This window comes from Tinamus guttatus, unplaced genomic scaffold (genome assembly GCF_059628265.1).
Source record: "Tinamus guttatus ecotype Peru unplaced genomic scaffold, ASM5962826v1 Tinamus_guttatus_pri_ptg000004l, whole genome shotgun sequence".
Taxonomy (NCBI): Eukaryota; Metazoa; Chordata; class Aves; order Tinamiformes; family Tinamidae; genus Tinamus; species Tinamus guttatus.
The window spans coordinates 2731946-2755127 of NW_028288538.1; the positions used below are offsets into that span (position 1 = coordinate 2731946).

The following is a 23182-nucleotide window of genomic DNA, read 5'->3' on the forward strand; positions in this document are numbered from 1 at the left end:
ATTTAAAAATAGGACTTCTGTTTTGTTGATCTGATTATGAACCTGACGTGTGGGGACCCTCTGAGCAGGGTCTGTCCCTCTGGTCTTCGCGCTCATCTCGAGCAATGGGACGGGGCAAACGCAGCGCACGCCCTCTTCGTGGTTTTGAGAGCGCTCGCTGTACTTTCTCAAACAAATTTTCTCCCACAATTTGTTTCTCTCACAAACTCTTCACACAGAGTGGAAAATATGCTGCGTAAAAATACATGTGTTTGACCTTGTATACAGTGAGAAGATTAGTTTGCTTTTTAATATATAGAGTCCGTGAACGCTGAGGGTGCATCCGCTCTTCCCCCTACCTGCCGCAGCCGCGGGCGGAGGGAAAGGTCGCTGCCTCTCCTCGGGTCTCGTTTTTGCTCTGCCGGTTTCTCCACTTCATCGTTTCCATGTGTGCTGAAGTCACGTAAAGTTTTTGGTTTTGATGACTAACCTTTTTCTGCATGGGAAGAAGCCAGCTGACAGCTCTGCAGCCCCAGCTCTTCTCTTTTATTGCCTTTTAACCACACTGGCTCTGCCTTTTCCTGTAAGAAGATTCCTGCAATTCATAGGCAACAGTGTCTTTCCCTTGAATCAGGACATTTTTACTGCTGATTTGGAGCGTGCTAAGAGTAATCCTGTTCCTGCTAAGAGACTTGCCACATATCCCTCTTTTGGAAGGGAGTGGCCTTGCTTTTTATTTAAGTTTGACTGTCCATCAGTGTCCTGCATTTCAGATCAAATGAGCCTGGTTTTGGCGAAGTGGGGAGACGGAAAGAATAGGCAAGGCTTAATGAAGCCCCTTCTAAAGAAACTTTTGATCGCCAAATAAAAGATCCACGCATCTGGACCAGCACAGACTAGCCCCAGCTTTTGCAGAGAGAGGATCTGGGGAAAAAATAATGATAAATAACCAGGCGAGTGGCCCTGCAGCATCCCTTGGGGAGAAGGGGAAGCCCTCGCCCCAAGCAGAGCTGCAGCACCGGCCCTGCAGCGCCCGGTGGGACCTTTTAGCTCTGTCTTGCCCGCAAAAATACAGCTCCCTTACACATCTGCAGGCAACGGAGAAGAAACCAGCTTCTTTCCTGCTCTTTATTTGCTCTTTCCCCGTTCCCCCCTCTGATCTCTTTCCCTATTTTTTTAATATTAGAACGGTCATATCCTGGTTTCTTCTGCTACGTTGCTTGTGTTACTGCTCCCGACATCAAAGTCGCTCGTTGGTCGTGACCTCTGAATTGCACCATCTCAGGAGCAATGAAACCATAAAAGAGCATTTTCTCAAGATGTATCATCTAGCTCTTTAGATATTTGGATTGTGTTATTACCTGCTACTTCCTGGTAATATGACAGTTACTTATTACACAAGGATTGTTAAAATCCATCATCCGTACTTGACGTGGCACTGTTAATGTTTGGTACAATGTCCTCTTTCACAATGGCCCGGTTCTGGCTTGATCATGGGCTGCCGTATACTGAGACTCTCCTCTGAGCTGGGCGGGTGGCACCACGATATAAATAAATTAAAACCAAAAACAAGGGGAAGGCTGTCAATTAGAGATGCAAAACTGCATAGGAAATAGGAGAAACCACATGTGGATAAGCAGCTGGTCAATGGGTTGCACTAGGTATGTTCCTTGTGCCGTGTTAGGACTGCTGCATTTCTGTGAAATGTTCTGGGTTTGGGCCTGCAGCGCTGCGAGCTGCAGCGCTCCGGATGAAACGCAGAGCGGGAGCTTGTGTGGACAAAGGGAAAAGAGATCACCCGGTACCGCCACTGTCTTCCCTCTTTATAGCAGCACTGCAGCCTCAGGATGGAAATAGATCTGCCTGTTCCTGGTAGGTTTAATTGGCAAGGTGGAAAGAACACAGAGCGGACGGTACTTTCTCCTGCCCAGGCCCTGGTCCTGGTCTGGGCTCCTGCCCAAGGGTCGGGGTCCTGGTCCGTGTCCCGAGGCACCAGTCCGGGGTGCTGTTTCCCGGGCTCCTGGGTGCTGCTCCTCACCCCATCCCGGGGTGCCAGCGCCCGCCACATCCCCGGATCCCGCCCAGGACGCGTCCCGGGGCGCCAGGCCCCACGGCGGGCTCCGTGTCCCGGGGTGCCAGCCCCGTCCCGGCTGCCCTTCCCTGTCCCGGTCCCGCACCGCGGGCCCGGGGGGTCCATGGCCCCGGTACCGGGCTGGGGGTCCCGGCCGGCGCCCAGGGCCGTGGGGGGCCGAGCGGAGGCGGCAGCCGGCGCGGGCGGCCCCGCTCCCCCCATCCCGGGCCCCGCTCCCCGCTCGAGGCGGGGGCTGCTCCGCGCCGGCCCCTCCGCCGCTGCCGGGCGGGGCCAGCGGGCCCTGGGCAGCGCCGCGCGGGCCGCACACGGCGCCTGTGCCGAGGGGCAGGGCCGGGGAGGCGGGCGCCCCCTTCCCTCCTTCCCTTCCCTTCCCCTTCCCCTTCCCCCATGGCGGCGCTGGGCGACGCGGCGGCGGCGGCGGCGCTGCTGCTGTGAGGAGCCGCGCGGGGCCTGCGCGGCGGCCGCGCCGGGCCGGGCCGCGCCGTGCGGGCGGGCGGGCATGGCGGGCCGCGGCCGGCGCGCCTGGCTCAGCGTCCTCCTGGGGCTGGTGCTGGGCTTCGTGCTCGCCTCGCGCCTCGTCCTGCCGCGCGCCTCCGAGCTGGCGGCGGCGGCGCGGCCCCGCCGAGCCCGCCCGCAGGGCTGCCGCCCGCCGCCCAACAACGCCGCCGCCGCCGCCGCGGAGCCGCCGCCGGCCGAGCCGCGCCGGGCCGGCCCGCCCGCGCCGCGCTTCCTCTTCGTGGGGGTCATGACGGCGCAGAAGTACCTGCGGAGCCGCGCCGTGGCCGCGCACCGGTGAGCGCGGGGCCGGGGGAGCCGGGGCGGGGGCGGCAGGTGGGAGCCCGCGCTGAGGTGAGGGCGCGGCGCCGCGTTTGAATCGGGAGCCGCAACGGCCCTAACGGTCCGGCACGGGGCGGGGGGGCGAGGGGAGGGAGGATTCTTTTTCCTTTCTTTATTTTTTATTTTATCCCTCAACATTTGAGGGTTTCCCTGCCTTCCTCTCGGCCGGGTGCGTTGTGCTCGGGCAGCCCTGGGTTTCCCGAGCGAAGCGGTAGCATCCCGGTTATCGCAGCGCTCGTTAATGATAAAGTTTGTCGCAACTCCCAGGGTGAGGGGGGATGCGCTGGGAGCCCGGGGGGAGCCAGGCCCCGCCGCTGGGCCGGGAACAAAGGATAAAACCGGCCCTGGCTCCGCGCTCCGGCCAGGTAGGGCCAGGGCAGCTCCCCGGAGCGCCCGGCTGCGCCTCCAGCCAGGACAGCGGCTCTCCCGGCTCCCTCGACACCCTCGGAGGAGGCGCCGGGTGATGCTGCTTGGCCGGTGCCCGGGGTTTATCGGCTGCAACACCCCGAGGAAGCTTGGGTGCTGGGTCCGTGCTGCCCAGCGCGAGCCTCGCGCCCGTCACCTCAACGGAAAACTGCAGGAGTTGAGATCCCAAATGTCACCCGGGATCTGTCCCGGTTCCTGCTGCATGCCGGCGGGCAAGCAGGAGGCAACAAATCCCCCTTATCCCGCCATAAAACAAACCCTGCGCCGTCCTCTTCTCGGCCCACACTAGATTTGGCCCTTTCGGCTAGTGAGAAGAAAGTCGCAGGGCAAAAACCATCTCTTTATCTTCCTCTTATCCAGCCCCCTTGCAAAGGGGTGATACTTTTCTTTGCAGAATGCACTAAAACTGCTTAATTTGGGAAATCTGCAGCATATTGCCCACTAAAGGCAGTCTTAAGAGGAGCTTAATTCCTTCCCTTCCTCGTCAGGATTGAGCAGCAGACCTGTAATTAAGTTACAGAGGGTGTGTGATTGATGCTTTGAACTGGGCGAAAGAATCTGTTTCTTCGGGGTTATATATTTTTCTCTGGTGTGTGGGATGGAGCATTTAGGGTTGCAAATCCCGTGAGCCATGTAATTTACGCTTACGTATAGAAAGGCTCGAGCCGCACCGGGACATCGGTAGCAGGTTTTATAGCCCAATAGTTTGACTGGTGGTCATTGCATCTTGTGTGATGAATTGCAGAGAGGAAATTTGTCCCGATATTGTCCCGAGGCAGGGGTTAGCACACGCAGCCTTTTCACTTTGTGGTAGCTGAGCGGGGAAGGACTGTGTAATCCCTTATTTTGGCAATGCTTGCAAAATAGTCCTGTGCTTTGGCAGAGCTGGCTTTGCTGAACCAGATCTGTAATATCTGGGCAAGGAGGAAAAAACGATTAAAGAGGCAACTTGGCAAATCCAACTAACGGAGTTCGGCTCCGTCTTAGAAGGAGGGGCGAATATCACTTTTTTGCTGCGCTTCTATTTTGGTTTAACCTCTAGAGATGCTGTCAGCTCTCCAAAGGGACGAGTAATGAGACCTCTTAACATAGCAGGAAGCCTAAATGCATTTTTGTGCCTGCTGTTGGTAAAAGAAACAAGCTAATGTCCCAGTGACAGGAATACATTTGGAGGGGGAGAGGAAGGAAGGCGGAAGGAAGGCAAACCTGAAATCTTAAATGGCTTTTGATTGCCATGAAGTACTCAAGTAGACAATTGCTGGGATTACTACACTGACAAAGCATCCTGGTGCGCTGAATTGCTGGCACAGCGAGTAAAATGGGAAGCTGCTAGCAAGGCATTCCCGGGGTGGCGGGTGTGTAGAGCCTTGATAGCACATTAGCTAGAGCAGGGAAAGGAATTAGGGATTCAGAGGGCGAATCCCTCCAAATTGCTGTGGTTAAAAGGGCTTTTACAGGCGCAGCTGAAAGGGACCCGAGGCGGAAAACGTTAGCTGAGCCTTGCTGCTGCGAATCCTGATATGGTCTAGCAAGAAGGGAAGCAATACACTTCCGGAAAATCAATCAGGAGCAAAATGACTCTTGCAAGGGAAAAGGGGCCTGCTGAATTTTCAGGAGACGTGACGCTCTGAAACAGTTGTGCTTTTGTTTCTCCTGAGAAAGCGGGTAAGTTTGGGATCTACAGGCTCTGGGAGGGCAGAGTTGTAGCCTTGGCGGTTGCTGTGCCTGCTGGTCAGAGGGAAGCAGCAGCAGGAGGGGCAGTGTCACCGCAAGGGACATCAAGCCACAGGAGAGAAGGAGCCTTACAGGAAGGAGTCAAGGTAATGGGTAGACTGCAGGGAAAGTGCCACAATGCCTACAAGTGGTTTTGATGTTGAGGGGAGTTGTTCTGAAAGAGCTACTGAAGGAGGAGAGGAACAAGCAGCCTCCCAGAAGATTTAAGTCTGCTGTGTCTTAGGAACAGAAATATCAGGTGGTTAGCCTGTATTTTTTGCATAGCAACTGGATTTCCTGGGAAACTTGGAAAGAAGCTGGTGTGAATGCAACTAAGGGATAGACACGGGGTGCAGGCAGAGTCAGAGGCTGGCCCTTGAGACCGTGTCTGCCCTGTCCATCGCAGCGTGTCCCTGCAGAACGTGCCTGCAGGAGTCGCTTTGGGACAGTCTCCTGCACCTGGAAGAGGTGGATGCGCCCGGGCCACGAGGGAGATGCCGTTTCGGAGCATTCCGCAGTGATTCCAGGGCTTGTGCTAAACCCGCCCCCTCTTTAGTGCAGGGCAGGGGGGCTGCCTTTTGGGAGCCTCCGTCTTGCCCGTGCGGTCACACCGCTCACGGTGGCTTATAGGAAGCAGACTGCAGCGCAATATAAATACCTGAGTGCTTGGAGAAGCTCAAGCGAGAGGCAGCCAGAAGGATCTCGGCTCTAGAGGAGTTTGCATTATCTGTCTAAGCCCACAGTAGCTGCTGCAGGAGCATAATTCAAAACACGTTCTTGGGGAGGCTTTCGTCTAAATTCGGCTCCTAGGTCTAGGCTGCTGGGTGGTATTCTTCATGTTTGGTCCTCCTGTTTGCCAGCGAGGTAGTAAGCTGGGCCGCAGAGTGTGCGCTCTTATCTCCTGGGGAGAAGGCACTGTGAAGTGACTTTGAACATCCTAGCAGCTTTATAAGCATTTTACTCCAATTACCAATAGCAGTGTAAAAGCCAAAACAGCAATAGTAAAAATTCTTTTTGTCCTGGTCATGTATCATCTTGCAGGCATATGACATGCTTCAGCTTTCTGAGCAATATAACAGTTACCTAAAATTTCCAAGAATGTTTTTGTATAAAACAAATTCAGGGGGAGCAGCTGGCGCTGATTCTAGAGGGGCTAAGGAGAAGTTAAGTCACCTAAATATGCTTAACCTGTGGGGTGCTTGAGCCTTGATCCTGGTCTGACCTACGGAATACCTGCCTGCGTATGGATGTTGTCTTGCATATCCAGCTTCCCTACAGACACAGGGACGGAAGATTGGTATTTTTTTGACTTGGAAAATTTCAATTCAGAAGGCTTTAAGGAGCAGCAGAAGCAGCTTGGCCTTTCTGTGAAAGCTGGTAGCAAGTTGTCTATGGAAGCTGAAGATAAGAAAACACTCCTGATTTATGCTCTTCCTACTCCAGGCTATGTTTTTTTTTATTTCTTCCATATGAAATGACGTATGACAACATTTGGTAACTGTACCAGTAACTTTTTGCTCTTTGTCCGTATGTTTTTCCCCACACGAATGGGAATGTGACTTGTGTCTCAAATACTGAGATAGTTGCACAAAAATTTTTACAGCTGAACAGCATGCTAGGGACCTGCTAGGGCACGCGTAGGAAATCGTGCAAGATGTAACTGCAAGAGCAGTTAACGGATAATGAGGCTGCCCTGTTAGCCAACAGCCCTGGAGCAATTCTAGCCTTCTCCGTTGAGTGCCTTTCCGCTAAGGACGTCTTACCTCACTTTATAGATCGATTTGTGTTTAGATTGTGCCTTTATTTTCTTGCCTTGTGCTGAGAGAAAGCAGGTCACCCAACGTCGTGCACGTTTCAGCGCTGCTCCTAACGCAGGTAACAGAGCCCTGCAGTCCTGGTTCGTGCCCAGATGAGTAGATTCAGGTTTCGCTGAGGAGGTGAGCTTGGATCTGTCAGAGCCATCCTGGCGCTTGGGTTTTTAAATGCCTGTTTCAGTACACGTATCGGTTTTACTCAGAACCTGATATTTCTCTCTAGATGGAGTTGAGCAAAGAGACTCTCTGGCTAAGGCCACCAGGGCTACTGCAATAGTGATGATCTCTTTAATAGAAGATGCAGGATTCGGATGACAGAAATGCTGTGACCACATTTCTGTTGAACAAACAAATGTAACAGGGGAGTTGGGGGAGAAAGAAGGGAAGAAGAGTAAGAGGTTTCTCTGAAATATTCAAATTTGTTTTTTTATCATCAAACATATGACCACATTCTGCAATTCTTACTTACTAGGTGAGTCTGGACTGGAAGGCAGTATCAGCATATGGCAGCGAGTGTTGTTTGGGCCACAAAAGTAAATGGGTATTGAGGAAAAAGCTCTGTGTCTAAGGAGTTGGGCAGGTTGGGTTGCTACCCAGAACTGGAGGTGAGGCACAATGAACTGAACCAAAGATGGGAGGACTGGCAAGAAGTGTAGCTGTTAACACATGGCTCTGCAGAACCGCTTGTGACGGAGCCAGGTTTGATTCCCCGCAGCATCAGACACAAATGTTGAAAGTAGCTTTGATCAGAATTCATCCCTGCCAGGGCTAAGTTCTGGTGATAGCTGGTGTCGGAGAAATGTATTTATAGTTCATCCTACCTTGGGTTTGTTGCAAGGTGCAGTAAATATACTTCCTGAACAAACTGTTTTTATGTATTCTTCCCTTAAAAAGGGGGTGCAGGAAGCAGCAGGCCGTGGTTTAGCCGTGCGGAGCAGCACATGGAGCCTGCCCTTGTTTTAGCCTCTGCTGAGCAGCGCTTGGGTTGACGAAAGCTCTCATGGCATTATTCGGTGTTGGAGCATGTTTCATCTGTCTGAGTCGAAACATATGCTCGAAGCCCCAGTAACTAATTGCACGGCAAGTCTCCTCATCCTAGGAATTGCGTTATCGCAGGAAGTGAGCAAAGGCTTAGTCAGGCTGGCCTGGGGGACGGCCAGCGGGACACCGGGAGGCCGCGCTGACACCGCGGCACCGGCGCGACTTGCGCGCTGCCCCTCAGGGTTGGTTATCGATGGGCATCGTCTCCCTGTGTGCAGTGTCCTCCACGTAGGCAGGGATGTTTGCCTGGTTTCCTTCTGTTTCTGGGTGAAGCTTAAATGTGGTCCAGATCCAAGAAAAGATTGGGCAGAAGTGGTATTGAGACAAGAAGTTTAATCCCTTAAAAGGGCTGGAAATCCAATCTCCTGGGGTTTATGCAACCCTGTAGCTCTTGCTCCATGTCCGAGGAATGAGAACTCTATCTTGACAGTGTTCTGGGAAGTCCTCATGTGAAGGAATGGGGATAGAGAGCAGAGGGTAAATTTAAACTGAGAACCAAGAGAAGTGGTGGTGATGTAGCAAAGAACTGAAAGCCAATGCTAAAGGCTCCAGAAAGGAGCTAAAGCTTGGAAAGAGAAAATACAGAAAATATCCTGCACGGTACATAGCTCATCATCCTTACAAAGGCAAATGCTTCAAAGATATCAACACCAAGTCTGAAAATTTATTGCTTGCTTTCAAAGACAAAAGTCAATAAGCAGATGTTTCCATAATACCTAATCTTATAACTTCATTTGGAGGAAGCAATTTGCCACATAGTCTGCTCGCTCAAAAACAGATGATTTGTCTGTAGAGCGTGGCTATCAGAAAACTAGCAAAGAAACTTTCTGAATAACTACAAAAAGCTCAAGATAAGAGCATCTCTCTAAGGTTAAAACTTAAGTTTGCCATGTTTTGACAGGCTGTAACTTTATAAGCAGTAATATTGTGCATTAATTACATCAGTGGTGATGAAAGGCCTCATCACTCCTCTTCTGAAGCTAACACGAGTGTTTCCATTGACTGCACTTTGTGCTTTTTGGAAAAGCCACGATCTAAACTTTTCCTATGCAACACTACCCATGTGAGGAAGAAATTGAGAAGACGACGCTTTCAGAGTAGTTAGACCATATTCATTACACGAGGCTGAATTAAAGTGTGTTACTGTTCAGGTGTCGAGAAGACGATGTTTAGGTAGTACAAATTAAATACCGCTGTATTTCCCCATGGAATTCCTGGTTTATTTTTGCTGAAATGTTTTAAAATTTCAGGCTTTGTAGATAGCTAATTTTGTAGGTCTCAAATAGCGTGTATGGGCCAGGATCTCTTCCACTTTGGGCAGGAACCTCGTATTCAGAAATCGTTTGATAAAAGAAGCAGTGATGGCTGTTCAAGGCTGTTCAAGAAGGGCTGTTCAAGACACACTATGTGCTTTGCCTCAAGACTGGCTTTTTCACATCCCTTTGGATGCAGGTTGTGAACAAAGTCACCAAACATAAGTGGAAAATCTCCCCCTATGCAAAAAGGAGCGAGACCTCTCGAGTTACCCATTCGAGCAGTTTGCTGTCTCTCTGTACATTCAGTCTGCTTTTCCCAGGTGGAATTGAGAGGAAACTGTCCTGAAAGCTTGAAATAACCTTTAGGGTAAGGCTGTAGCACTCGCATGTTGGCAAACCCTCCCTGGAGGAGGCCAAGTTTCAGCCCACCTTGAGGAGGAGCCGTCCTACATCTCATCTCGCAGTAGCAACGAAATGGTGTTTCCTGTGCAAACGGACCAAATTTGGCAGGGAGCAGCACAAAGGTGCGGAGCAGGCGGCGTCGCTGCGTTTCCTAGCACAAAACAGGGTTCTCGGCCCCATGGCCCCTTGTGCCTGTCACCCGGACCGGGAAACCAGGCGCATCCGCTGGGACCACGAGCTGCATCCCAAGAGCTGAGCGCCGAGCTGGGCCCGTTCGGAGGAGCAGCGGGGTGCTCACAGGTGGTTACATGGTTATGTGGAAGTCCTTGTCGAGCCCTCAGAAATCCTCTTTGCGAACGTCTGCTCTGGCAGCAGGCTTGGGAGAGCAGCTCCTGATTCCGCTGCTCTCTGCTCAGCCGTCGGCTGTTCCACCTTTTGCGCTTTTTATCCCCCTAGGCTCTTCCTGCTCCTGGTATTTTAGCCCTATCTTGCTGTGTGTCTGCAAAAAAAAACAAAACAAAAAGTAGACTTCTCAAGGCGTAGCTTTATTTGAACTCTTGTTATTTATTTATTTTTTTCCCTCCAAGGTGCAATGGCTCCGAATCTTGACTAAACCCCAGACTGGTGTGTGAGGAAATCTAGGTGCCATGCAGGTTTTGCAGGACAGTCCCAGGACCTTTTTCTCCATTTTTCTTGTGCTGGAAGGGGCAGAGCGACCAGGGGCTGCTTTTTCTCCCCTGGGCCAAGAGCAGCTTTTTGTTTGGGTCAGAGCTCTGCCTCTTCCTCTGCGCAGCGCCTGGGAACGCTGCTGGCCGAGCCTTCCCCACGCACCGGTTCTTCACAAGCTCCTGTGAAATTTGCCGTTGGTTTTTCTCCTTGGAAGTGTGTGCTTCTGAACCCACATTTTGAGCTTTTGAGGGGGACTGGAGGGTGAGTAGGGTGCTGGGAAACTTGCAGTGAAGTTGCTGAGACATGAAATCCAGTCGGGCATGAACTGTTTGCCTGTGTTTGGATTTTCTCTGTATCTTATGACCAGTAACTCCTACATCAGTACTGAGTGTGCTTAAGAAATCCTGCCCACCACCGTTGACCTACTGCTGTTGAAGTATTTCGCTATCAGATGATAGCTACACAAACGATGTTTGGATGCTTGTCATGTCAGGGTGTGGTTTGTTTTCTTTTTTTTTTTTTGCATTTTACCACTTGCCTTGTGTGCAATACGGTTCTCCTTGTTCGTATGGGAAAGAATAACCCCTAAGGATCTTTAAAAAGAAAATGTGTAAAACGGATGAGATGCAGTTCAAGTTACCTCTGTTGCTTCGCATTCTCTACCTGCCTGGGTCTGCATGTTTAACTAATCTATATTGTTATTGTCTTTTTAAAACCTAGAACGTGGTCAAAAACCATTCCTGGTAAGGTTGAATTCTTCTCCAGCGAGGGTTCGGACACCTCTATTCCCATCCCCATCGTGCCGCTTCCAGGTGTAGATGACTCTTACCCACCCCAGAAGAAGTCTTTTATGATGCTCAAATACATGCATGACCACTACTTGGACAAATACGAATGGTTTATGAGAGCCGATGACGACGTTTACATCAAAGGGGACAAACTGGAGAACTTCCTCAGGAGCCTGAACAGCAGCGAGCCCCTCTTTCTCGGGCAGACTGGCCTCGGCACCACGGAAGAGATGGGGAAGCTGGCGCTGGAACCGGGTGAGAACTTCTGCATGGGGGGCCCAGGCGTGATCATGAGCCGGGAAGTGCTGCGGAGGATGGTGCCTCACATTGGCGAGTGCCTGCGCGAGATGTACACCACGCACGAGGACGTGGAAGTGGGCAGATGCGTGCGGAGGTTTGCAGGAGTGCAGTGTGTTTGGTCCTACGAGGTAAGGACGGCCGGTGCAGAACGAGGTGCCTGTTTGGGGAGGCGGAGGAGAGGGCTGGGGAGGGGGAATGCAGGGGATTGCTGCGGTGCTGCGGTTGCCCCGGCGTTAACCTCCCTTTGCAACTTCCTGGTCTTAACTTCACGGTTTCTAAGCTGCTGTTTCTCACAAGTGTCACCCAGGGACACTGGGTGACACTTCTCGGAACTGTCACCAGGCACCCGGACCTACACAAATATGGAAATGCAACAGTAAGGAGGGAAATGGGGTCTGACCTTTCACATTAGGTACGCTGGAGGCAGGAGTAGGAATCTTCATCAGTCATAGTGGAAAATGTTTATTTAGGCGGAGAGGCAGCAAGATGAAATCAAAAGGGGCACAGCTTCCTGTGCTCCTGACTGACATACCGAGTGTCCAGGCCTCTCTTGTCTCTGTTAACTAGACACGTTGTGCTCTCGACCTGGAAAGCAGCTGATCCGGTTGCTCCTTGCTGCCGTTGACATGTGCAGCGTGGACGGATGTTTCCCGTAGCGCTCACAGCTCCAGTCCTGCCCACGCGGCGCCTCTCACAGAGGTGTTTTTACCTCCGCAGCAGCTGCCAGCTCCACAGTGAGCTCTCCAGGCACATCCGTGGAGTCTGCCCATGCAGATGTGACTGCACATCTGGCACCTCAGGAAAACTGGAGGAGCCTCCAGCCCGCTTTCGGCTTTTCTGCCAGACTGTATGAAGTCTGATTTTAAAAAAAAGAAAAAGGGATTCTTTTATTCATATGATAGAAGAACAGTGGTCATGGACAACAGCTTACCCTGCTGCCTCACTCTTGCTCTGGTAAAAGTTTGTGTTCATTTCCTAACAAGTTTATCAAATTCTCTGCCCACAAAAGCTGTGGCTTAGTTTGAATTTCCAGTTCAATGAGGGAAGAGCCTCTGAGGAAGGGGAAGGAGGTTTCCAGACACACTAATTTATTTGCATTTTTTGTGCATAAAGACTTTCTGGTCTAGCAGTGGCTCTCCACATTCTGTGCTTATGGATTTGGGATATGTTTCCATGTTGCTGGCGTTGTGGTTAGCCCTTCCTCAGGAAATGTCAGTGATATTTTCCCCAGTTCTTTTAGAATGTCTAGAATGATTTTTTTTTTTTTTTTTTTTTTTTGCTGCTGAGTTGTACCAACTTTCAGTGGGTGTTTGAAAAATTACTGAAGGGCAACATGGTTGCCCTTCATGGGGCAACTGATTTCAATATGATCATGGCAACTGATTTCAATATGATCGAGTTTTACCTTGAAATAGCTAAAGACAGCACCCAACTGCAGTGGGAATGCTGAGAGAATTAGGACTTTTTCCAAAAGTCAGTGTTGTTTCCTCAGCTTCTGCTAAATTACCCGGATTGCTGGATTCTTCAGAGTACCGTGCGTTACCCAAAATCGCTGTGTTAAAGTGATTAAAACCACAGATGTTCAGAAGTAGCCTGCTACTGTGAGGTGTCAAGGCTGTTGCTGAGAGGGAGAAGAGTTTGAGCTGAAATTTAAAAACAAACAAAAAAAGCCTGTCATCTTTTCAATTTTCATCTTTTTTTCTTGCTGCCCAGACAACTAGATTAAATGTACCCAGCATTTTATTTAAGGTAAAGTGATAAAGTGATGGTGTGTGTGATAATGTGGTTGTCATAACCGCTCTGTTGGAAAACGTCGCTTTTGTCCCAGCCTTTCCTAAGCCCTCAGCAAGCGAGACTGGCCTCAGAAAAGCCAACCCGGAGCAGTCGGACCTCGCGATGGCTTCTGCATCTCCCATGCTGAAGAGTTTCAGGTCGCCAGACAAGGGGCGAGCTCAAATCTTTGCCTGCAGTCGCCCTTTCCTGCTGAGAGCTGGGTGCCAGGAATCATTTTCCTCCTCTCCATGACTCGCTGCCCCCTTCTCTGATTTTTTAGGATTGCACAAAGTCTTTTCTGTGCTGCTGCTCATCTTCCCTGGCACTTTCCCTTGTGGTGTATCCCAGTGCGTCTCCACTGTGGCCTTTTTCTTCTCGCAGCAGTTTGTCTCAAAACCCTGCCCACCCCCTGGGTTTCTGCTGCTTTATTGCTCTCTGCGGGGCTTCTTGGACCACTTCATCAGTGGCACCGGTTATTGTTCACTTCAAGCCTTCTAAAGATTCATTCATGCTCTTCCCGCTGCCATAACTTTTCAGTTAATACAGAGCAAGAATTGACACCATGTTTCTTCAGACTTCATTATCTCTTACCGCAGAAAATGTGCAAGCCTGGCGAGAAGAACTCAAGCTAAGTGAAATCTGAGGTGCCACCTCTGGAGGCTGCTGCTTCAGGAGCAGTTTGTGGCCGGTGATGGATCTTCGTCTCCTGTGATTAGGCTTTTAGCCATCACCCGGCTTAAGACAGTTGGAGTGAGTCAAGGATGAGGCATACCTCTTAAAATTTAAGTTATTTATGGCAAACTTTACCATCACTATATAAACAAAGCTGGGGCTGTCGCTGATGCTTGACAAATAGCTCTAAAACTCACCATGTATAGGGTGGGGTAGCCAAAGTGATGGGTTTTATGCAGCAAACCAGGAGAACAATTTCCTAAATAACAGAGCTGTGAAATAGCTCAAGTTTACAGACGGGAGCTTCACTGTTTATGTAAAGCGATGGAGAGCACAGCCCTTTCTCTCCAAGAGCAGAAAAGGCCCACTCTGATCTTGTTAGGAGCTTGTTAGGCCATTAGTGCATTTTTAGTGAATATTGCTCCTTTGCACTTCTTGCCACACTGCAGTGGTTTTTCTCAAAAGTAATTTATGTGTTTAAATCTTGTTCCTCATCTCCTTGCAGTAGATATTTGGGTTTTCCCTGCCTGGGTCATGGAGAGCTGTTAATTTGCCTTCTGATGTACTGCAGGGCCGTGTCGTGCACCATCTGGGCTATTCAGACCCATTTGTGATTTCAAGAATCCCAATGTATTCTTGACTACAGTTTACATTTTAACTCTGGTATTTTATGTAAATGCATGTGAATTATGAAGCCATCATTTGTCACCTTAGTACTGCTTGATGCTGTTTGCAGCTACTGGTTAATATTGTTTTAATCTATTGTTTAATATGAACATAAAGAAGCTCTGACAGCCGTGGAGAAATTATGTCAGGAAATGTGGGCATCCTAGAAGAGGAGGTCCAACCTTTTGGACATGGCTAGGGAAAAAATAGGCCTGTTGAGGCTATGGATAATGGGGGAGCTTCTGGGAGGAGGGGGCGGATTTGAAATGACTTTTTGTGTGGTCTTTCATCTGGAGTAATTTAGGGTAATTGCTGCTCTGAAATGGAAGTTAAGAAAGCCCTTAAAGTGCACATGACATCTGCCAAGTAGGTTGGTAGCACCAGAACATGCTGCCTCTCCCATGAGCAAAACTGAAGCCTATCTTTTTTTGTAAAATAATAAGAAGCCAAGAAAATAAAATCCTAGTAATGGATCATTAGAGCTAAAATCCTGGGGCCAAACTCACTTTGAATGTGCTGTTCACCACCAGTTTCCCTGCTTTCCCCTCCAGCTAAACTTCCTTCGTTCACTTACAAAGCGGTTCAGCCCGTTTCTAGCCAGTGACTCTGGCCAGGAGCCCTCTGCGTGTTGCAGGGTCGGTGAGTGGGGAGGGTGCTCCGAGCAGGGTGCTCCAAGCAGGGTGCTCCAAGCAGGGCGCCCTGAGCAGGGTGCTCCGAGCAGGGTGGACTTTGCTGTTCCTGCTCCCTGAGCGCCTGCCCCAGGCTGCAGGGAGCACGTGCAGGACTTGGCGTGTGTTCGTGGCAGGAGCATCCAGCTAGAATTCGGCATTGCTGAATTCAGGCCCTCTCATGTACATCCTGTTTCAGCTTCAAAGCTTGCAGGGTTTTTTTTACAGTCAGAACATAGGAACTTGGCAAACGCTGTCAGCAGCAGACGTTTGTATCTCGCCATGTGTGTGTAGCCCGCTGTGCCTTTCGATTGAAGAAGCCTGCAATACGGATTGCATATGTGTGTGAGAGAGAGGGGATATAAGCATGCACAGTGCTTTTGCGTGAATGTATAGAAGTAGATTTTTCTTAAGCACTAAGGTTTATCTTAAAACACTTTGGAGGTGCCTGTTTGGCATCAGAACAAGCTGGAAATCGATGGCCACGTGTTGTGGAGGACCATGTGAATGGAGCATCGTGACAGTGACCAGCATTGGTGCTTTCCCAGGGGACACGCAGGCCAGGAGAGATGTGTGGCCTCTCTGCACAGGGAAGGGGGTGTCTGTGCCTTGAGTGCAAGTCCGCAACGTGTGACACGTGGCAGGATGGCAGGAAGCTTGTGACTCAGCTGGGGGGACAGCGTGGTGTAGGCCAGTGGTCCAAGTTTAGTAGTAGTGTTTGCATAGAAGCAGGTTAGAGAGTTCAAAGGAGAGAGCAAAGGAAAGCTCTGAAATTTGGGCTCGTGCAACCAAGGTGTGGGTGAGGAGGACCTGGAAGAATGGGCAGAGATCTCAGATCTGCACCCAAGTCCTGACCCAGCCTTTAACTTCAGCAAAGATTTAAATATTTGAGAAACAAATATTCTAAAGAGGGGAAAACTGACCTGGCCCTGGTAAGCCATTTCTTAGTGACTTTTGAGCTCAGGTTCGTAGAGGCTTTTTGTTGGTTGCAGAAATCAAGAACCTCTGTGTGTGCAGCTCTGAGCTGTACCAGAGTTGCCCCAGTCTGGATCTCGGTGGCTTTCTGCTGGCCCTTGCTGTCACCAGAGGAGATGGTGTGATTTGTGCTTACAGACGTCTCCACAGACTATTGATACGGCCCGGGCCTGACCCGGTTTCTGTGCAGACAGGCAGTTAATCTGTTCCTAGCTCCTGCGTGACTGGCTGCGATGCCGGAGCTGCGGCTGCTGCAAGGAGGAGTAGACGGGGCGCTGCAGAGTCGCAGGAAACTCCAGCTATGGATGCAGCAAATGGGGCTGTCCCTTGTTATTGTCTGCTCGAAATGCAGTTATTCTGTTAGAAATCAGGACTGGAGTGGTCTGCTGAGTTCAGGTGCTATCAGGATTAGCAGCAAAGGCTAATCCTTCATTGCATGGTGGGATGCAGAGCTGATGCTGAACCCCATCCTCCCAGGCCCTTTGGCAAGGCACAGAACGGGAAGATACTTGAGTGTTTTGGTTTGTTCCTTTGCAGAGTCGTGGGGAGAGCAGGAAGGGGTCCAGTCTGAGAGCAACAGCTCCCCGATGGAGCGTTTTTCTCTCCTGAATCCCTGGGAAAGCCATGGCTCTCTTGTAAGGGCTGTCCTGTTTTGCAGCATGTTGGCTGCGAGACATCATCCTGGAGGGAATCTCCCCTTTTCCTCCAAGGGTTTCTCAGATGAGTTTTTACTATAATCAAAAGGCTGTGCACTGTGCCGTAGGTAACCCCCACCTGATCAGAGATGTGAAAAGGACACTGTTAAATTCAGAATGTGCTCAATTTGCAGAACAGGGATATCTGTGCAGTCACTTATCCCCAAGGGGCAGATATATCTGACCAAACTTTGCGTGGGAGAGTTTCCTTCTTTGTGTTGTTTAATGCTTGCTTCTGTGTATGAAAGACCAGGGGATATAAATCACTTCATATCTACCTCTGTATAAACAAAATCTGTCGCACATCCCAAGCAACTAGACTGTAAAATAAAAAATAATAAAAAAGAAACTTTCTCAGTTAAAATGGACCTGAAGAGTCTTCTGCTGGCGCTCTCAGTGTGAAGTTTTTAGCTGGCTCGGCTGTTAGAATAGTTGTGGCTTGGGTGTTTTCTCTGGTTTGTTTTGGGGAGCTTTTTAGTGTAAATGTGGGGAGAAGATCTGCCCCTCTCCCTGCAGTCTTCTGGAGCGAGTTTTGTGAGCAGCTCGGAGCAGCAGCAGCGTGGATGCGTCAGAGCCGGGAGCAGGGGAGAGGAAAGCCAGACTCGCTTCATAATGGGAAATAAAAATGAGGTGCTGACGTGGGGAAGGGGCTTCATGTAAACCAGCGGAGGTGGAAGGGGTGCTAAGCACATGTCCAGCCTCAGTGCTCTCACTGCTACTTGTGTTGTACGTGGGGTGTAGTGTGGGGACCTGTTTAGACGTTTTTAAAATAAAATCAATTGAATTATTAGAATGAAGAAGCGAAAGGTAGGTCTTTTTAGTGGATTTTTTATGCGAATCATTTAATGTAAAACCTCGTTTCTTGACCTTACGGTGAAGAAATCCAAATAATTACCCAGAGTTATTGCAGGCATTAGTTTTAGCTACTTAGTGCTCTGGATAGCTGGCCACATAGGAGTGTATATAACATTAATCTGCTATGTGGGCAGTTATTAATGCTTTTGGGAAGTTGTCATGGGGAAAATGGAACACAGTGGCTAACAGTGCCCTGACACAGCACTGAAATAGCTGCTCTATAAACACTTCCCCTTGGTCTCTTGGCCGAGAGTGTCTTAGGGCAGTCTGTAATGATGCATCTGTGACCTGTCAAATAAACTCTGCTGTTTCCCCATGTTTGCTGTCACTGCCCTGCTTGACCCTTCCCCGTGAGTGTTCCTAACTTTGCTTTCTTCCTCTACAGAGCAGAGGGGGGACAATTTTTTTTTTGGAAATAGCTGTTAAAGCCAGGCCGCAGTCCAGTTCCTTTTCTTCTTCCCTGTTGTCTCCTTCCAGAATCTTCGTCCTCAACAGGCTTTGTGGTCTCCCTGTGCTGACAAGGCAAGGGGGACCTTCGGTGTGTGGCCAGGTTTCATTTTTACAGCTCACAGCTGCAAACTAACAGTGCAAATGGAGCTCGTGAGCCTTCCCACGAGTTGCACTCATGGCATCAATAGGGAACTCGACTTTTAGACTGCAGTGGGATGACCATCGGGACGTGGGTGACAGCACACAGGATGCGACACCAATGGGACACCCACCAATGCCTGGTCCTTGCTCCAGAAAAGTAGCCCTTTAGCTCAGGACCCTGCACTGCTTGATGGCTCTGGGTGAGTATGTGTGACCCGACGGCAGCCTCTACCCTGCGGAGGGTTAGTTAGTTGTCCACAATCTGTCTAATCTCATTTCCTGTAGAAACCTCCCTGCTGAAGAGCTGCTGCTGTTATTTCATGTTCTAAAACCATCTGGTTTGACGGAAAGAACTTATTTCTACTTTACTGGACTGTTACACCAGCCCTAATTGATCCTTAAAATGCTTGCAACATTTTAGCACTAATTTCCTGTGTTAAAAGCTTATCTGGACTCCTGGCGGTGTGAACTTTCATGGTTATCAGCTGGAGACCTCTTAAAATCTTGCCAGAAATCCTGATCGCCTGAAGGCTGGGGATTATCCTCCTGCGTGCATAGAACAAAATGACCTTTACGTGTCGCAAGGAAGTTGGGAACCTAATTGGAGGGGTTTGGGCAAGTGACTGTTGAGTTTTTTTTTACTTTTTTTTTTGTTTTGTTTTTAATGATGAGACTTAAAGGGTATTCAGTGTCCTTATAGAAGTGAAAGTTAAGTTTTAGATATTTCTGGTTTGTTTCATCCATAAGAATGGATTTCTGCTGATGCCCTCAGTGAAAGTTAGTTATCGGTGATTCATTAAATTAATTGTGAGCAGCTAAAGCAAAAGTAAAATTTGTGACTGATTTTTATCAGTGGGGTTTTTGATAACCTGTTTAACTTGATGACAGTTTCTTGTTCCTTGTTTGGTACTGGTGCAACTTACATAAAATAGGTGAAGACCTGTATATAAGTTAAGTTGCAATCAGTGATCCGAAGTGTTTTTTAAGACTTTTGAATGGGAAGGGTATGTTTGTTCACCTGGGCTATGTCCACACTGCGGTGTTTGCTGATGTGAAGCACGGCTGATAACAGCAGAGCGGCTGCAGCGAGCTCTCTTCCGCGCGAGCACCCGGCAGGTTTTTGGCTTCCAGGGGAGTTTTCCTTCTCCTCGGTGGTCTGACCCCGGTGCTGCCGGCAGCGACCGAGCCTGCGGTCCCGAGTCTGCTTGGCGCAGGTGATGCTGCAGAGGCCACATCTGTGCTGGCAGCATTGCTGGGAGAAGTAAAATGCTTAGTTTAGTGTCTCTGCTGATTTATAGTTGCAGGTACGTGTCAGCACAGGATGGAGGCCCTAAGTGCTTATGCAGAGCTGCAAGATGAGGCTCTGAGAGTGGCTGCTTCAGAGCTATTATCCTAGAGAGAGGTTTAGGAAAAGGCGCAACACGTAAAGCAGAGAGCACAGGTAGGGTCATGCCCACGGGATCTAAACACCATCCAAGTTGCTGGGCTTAATTCCTCCTGCTGACTGGCTCAAAGGAGCTCCAGCTGAGGGCTGCATTTCTGTGCCTGGGAGCACTTTTCAGAGGCACCCAATGCTCCCTGTGGATTAAGCACAGGTTCTTAGAGGAGGTTGGATTAGCAGAGTTATAAATGGCAGCCCTTAGTTTGGACTCAGTGTTTCATGAGAAAGCGGGAAAATGGTAGTAAGAAGCTGCTTGGTATCCCAAAAGTGCAACTGTCTTTATGCTCTTCCTCCTTCTGCTGCAATAAAAAGGGAAGCATGTTGCTAGCAAAGTCTTCTACCTTCAAATCGCCTTGGAGGGGGTACCTGGCATTTGGATGCTGCTCCTGAGCCCCCTGCCCTCTTGGCCACGCTCAGACCTTGTGTCCAGGCGCTCCCTGAAAGGCAGGCACGAGCTTGTTGGTGAAAACTTGCTGCCTGCTCACATTTGTGTTTGCCAGCTTACATTGGTGGAACTAGTTAGAATAGTGCTCTGAGAACGCCATAACATTAACAAAGCTCCTGTGCTCATCAGCCTTCCGTGGGTTTAATTACTCGGCAGTGACTTCTTTAAAGCGTATTTGAATTAAAGCTAAATGTTTTGGCGAGTTATGTCACCACTGTATTGGTGAGGAATGCAGGAAAGTGCTAGTTTGCATTATCTGAGCTGCCTTAATCCCTTGGAGCTGTGCTTCAGTCCGCATCACTATCTTAGAGAGAGTGGAGAAGGTCTGCGTAGGAGACAACAGTTCAGTTCCCAGCATCTCTGTATACAGGGAATGTTCTTGTCCTTAGCAAGGACTAAGAAAGCTGTTAGAGCTGACATTTAATATTTTGTGTAATTCTACATAAATATTGGATGGGGAACTGTCTAGATTTAGGAAAAAATCAGACCTATTTTTTTTCCCTACCACCCAGTGTTCGGTAGCAGAGTGGGTTAAATGCCTGGCCTGGTTTTGCTCACAGTATAATTTCTGTAATGGTTTCCTACACCCTTCAGATCAGATGCTTCACTGAAAGCAGTCTTGTCTCGCTGGAGCGGCCCTCAAACACACACGTCTCACGCTCGTCGTGCAGGTCAGCAAACACATCCTTCCCTTGCAAGCACAGCCTTGTTCTGCCAAGAGAGAGACATTTAGAGACATTTGTTTAACCTTATCACAAATGACTCAAGTTCACCTCTAACTTGACTGGCATGATAGGTTTTATATCCTTTTTTCTGTTAAAGTCACTTCCTTATATCTTTGGCCAAGGGGAACTTTACTTAAAAATAATAAATCTGAGTGACGAGAGTGGGTTTGACCTTCCGTAGGGCGGCAGGGTGTTCCCTCTCTCTCCCTGTGCAGTTGGGACCAGATGGAAGTGTTTTTGAGCTATGGCTTCCCCAGGTTTGGGGCAGAGCTGTTGCTCTTTGGCTTTTCCAAATAACCTTTTTTTTCCTCTCTTCTCTCGCTATGTAGAGTTGAAATACATAAAAAGGCTCCTTTCGCAACTGTGCTCTTCCCTGCCTCATTCCTGTGTCCCGCTGAGCCCGGACAACCGGGAGCCGAGGCACCTCGGATCCTACGGGGTAGTGTGTTAGCCAAATCCTCGAGTTTGCTGATGGTATCATCGCTGCTCTGCGTGCTTGATCTACGGAGAAACCATCCACGTGGTCTCTTATCTAGCCCGGGCCAAAAATAACACCATAGCTCCCGCAGCCTTAAGGAATTAGCCTAGTTTCAGAGCTGGAAACTAGGGTGAAGGTGAAAAGGATATTTCAGAATGTAAAAATCGGAGCAATGGCTCTGAGCCTTGGGACGAAGGGGTTCGTGTGGGGATGGGCAGCGTTTGGGGTGGCCCCTGGGCAGGGGCTGCCACAAGGGCAGGTCCCACTGACTTGCAGGTCTGTAGAGCTGGGGGGTTTTCATAGAGGAGCTGCAAGCGAGGGACAGGGAAGGTGACCGTAACGCCATCCCCCTCGGAGCCGTACCCTGATCCAGCCGCACAGGATCAGGCTCTCCCTCCCCGGCGCCTGCGATGTGCCGTGTCCCCTCCTGCCGCGGAGCAGAGTGTGCAGCCCGTAACCCCGTGGATGCCGCTGGGTGCCCGAGCGCCTCCCTCACAGAAAACGCCTTGTTTCGGTGCCAGCACAAAGGCTCCTTCATGGCCGCGCGGCCGCGCGCCTGCTGAGGCGCCTCACGCCGTGCGCCCCGGCCGCCGCCTGAGGTATGCGAGCCGCGAGCGGCCTGCGCGCCTGGGTGTTGCACCCGGCCACGCGTTGTGAAGCGGGGACGCACAGCCACGCGTTGTGAAGCGGGGACGCACGGCCACGCGTTGTTTATACGCTGTCTCGCTTCCCGTTTGAGGACGGGGAGCTGGGCTGTGTCTGGTGTTTACTGCACAGCCGCAGCGGCAGCTCGAGGCTCTGCCTTTAAAAGCGAGCCTGGAGTCCCTCTCTTTTGCACTTTGGCAATGGAATTAAATGTCCGAATTTGGCAATGTGGCTGTGAGACAATAGAATTTTCTCTGGGGAAAAAATGTGCTGAATTTGGGTTCTGGAGAGAGACCTGGCTTTAAAAGCTGCCAGTGTGTGCACCAGCCCAGAGCCGCATGCAGCAGAGACCCCCATCCTTCACCCAGCATTTAACTGGGGGAAGAATAGCCCAAACCCCCACTTCCTAGAGTCTTGGAGCTCTATTGTGTCCTCCGTGTTACTTTATCCCATGTCTTTCCCCCTGCTCCTCGCTGACATAATTTTTCTCCTGCATATTCGCAGGGTGGTTTCACAGAGAGGCTCCTGTGGAAACCCGTCCTGCCCAGAAATGCGCCTCTGCAGTGTAGAGGAAGGAGGGAAAGGAGACAGGAGGCTCTGTGAGCCGACAGAGTCCCACTGTGTGCTGAATCTCTGGCATTTTTCTCCTTTGACTTTCAGTCATTTAAAGATTTGCATCTCCTGGCTTTTTTTTTTTCTTCTCCTTTTTAACCCCACCAAAGCTATCTGACAACTCCTCCCTCCCATTCCCAAATAGCATTCTGATGCTGTCACTGCTGGCTTTTTGACTCAAGGTACAGTTTGGGTGGAAAACGACTCATCCCATATCTCATGGCAATTTAATGAAAAGAGAAGATCGGGAAAAGGATAGGACCAGGTTTACATTGAACCCTTGTTGTCTTTTGCTTTTGAGGGGCTACAGAAGTTGCTCTATTCTGCTCCTTTAGCATGATTAAATATTGACGCGTAGATGCTGAGCCCTGCACCGAAGCAGGGGAGTCGGTCGTGGTTGCATCTCCCCTGCTTCCCAACCTGGGGTGGATCGTGGCAGGTTCCACCACCGATCCCTGTCCCTGGAGAGCGCCACGCTGTCCTGCCCAGGCCCTGGCATCAGCGTCTTGTCAACACGGGTCTAGACTTGCTTTTTTCTCTGGGGACTTTTTCCCTCTCGCTGAAGATCTGTTTAGGCTTTGAAGGTGCATTTAGGCTTTTTGTGGCCTCTTTCACAAGAGAGTG

The 23182-nt window shown here is 50.1% G+C and overlaps 1 protein-coding gene across 1 annotated transcript in view; it reads left to right on the forward strand.

The window, feature by feature from the left end:
* The first annotated feature begins 2570 nt into the window (after positions 1–2570).
* The window catches only part of CHSY1 (chondroitin sulfate synthase 1), a 60839-nt gene continuing 40227 nt past the window's right edge, over positions 2571–23182 (forward strand). The window contains exons 1-2 of the mRNA XM_088536702.1: positions 2571–2863; positions 10950–11445. Coding sequence (XP_088392828.1) covers positions 2571–2863; positions 10950–11445 — 789 coding nt within the window. The remainder of the gene's footprint in view (positions 2864–10949; positions 11446–23182) is intronic.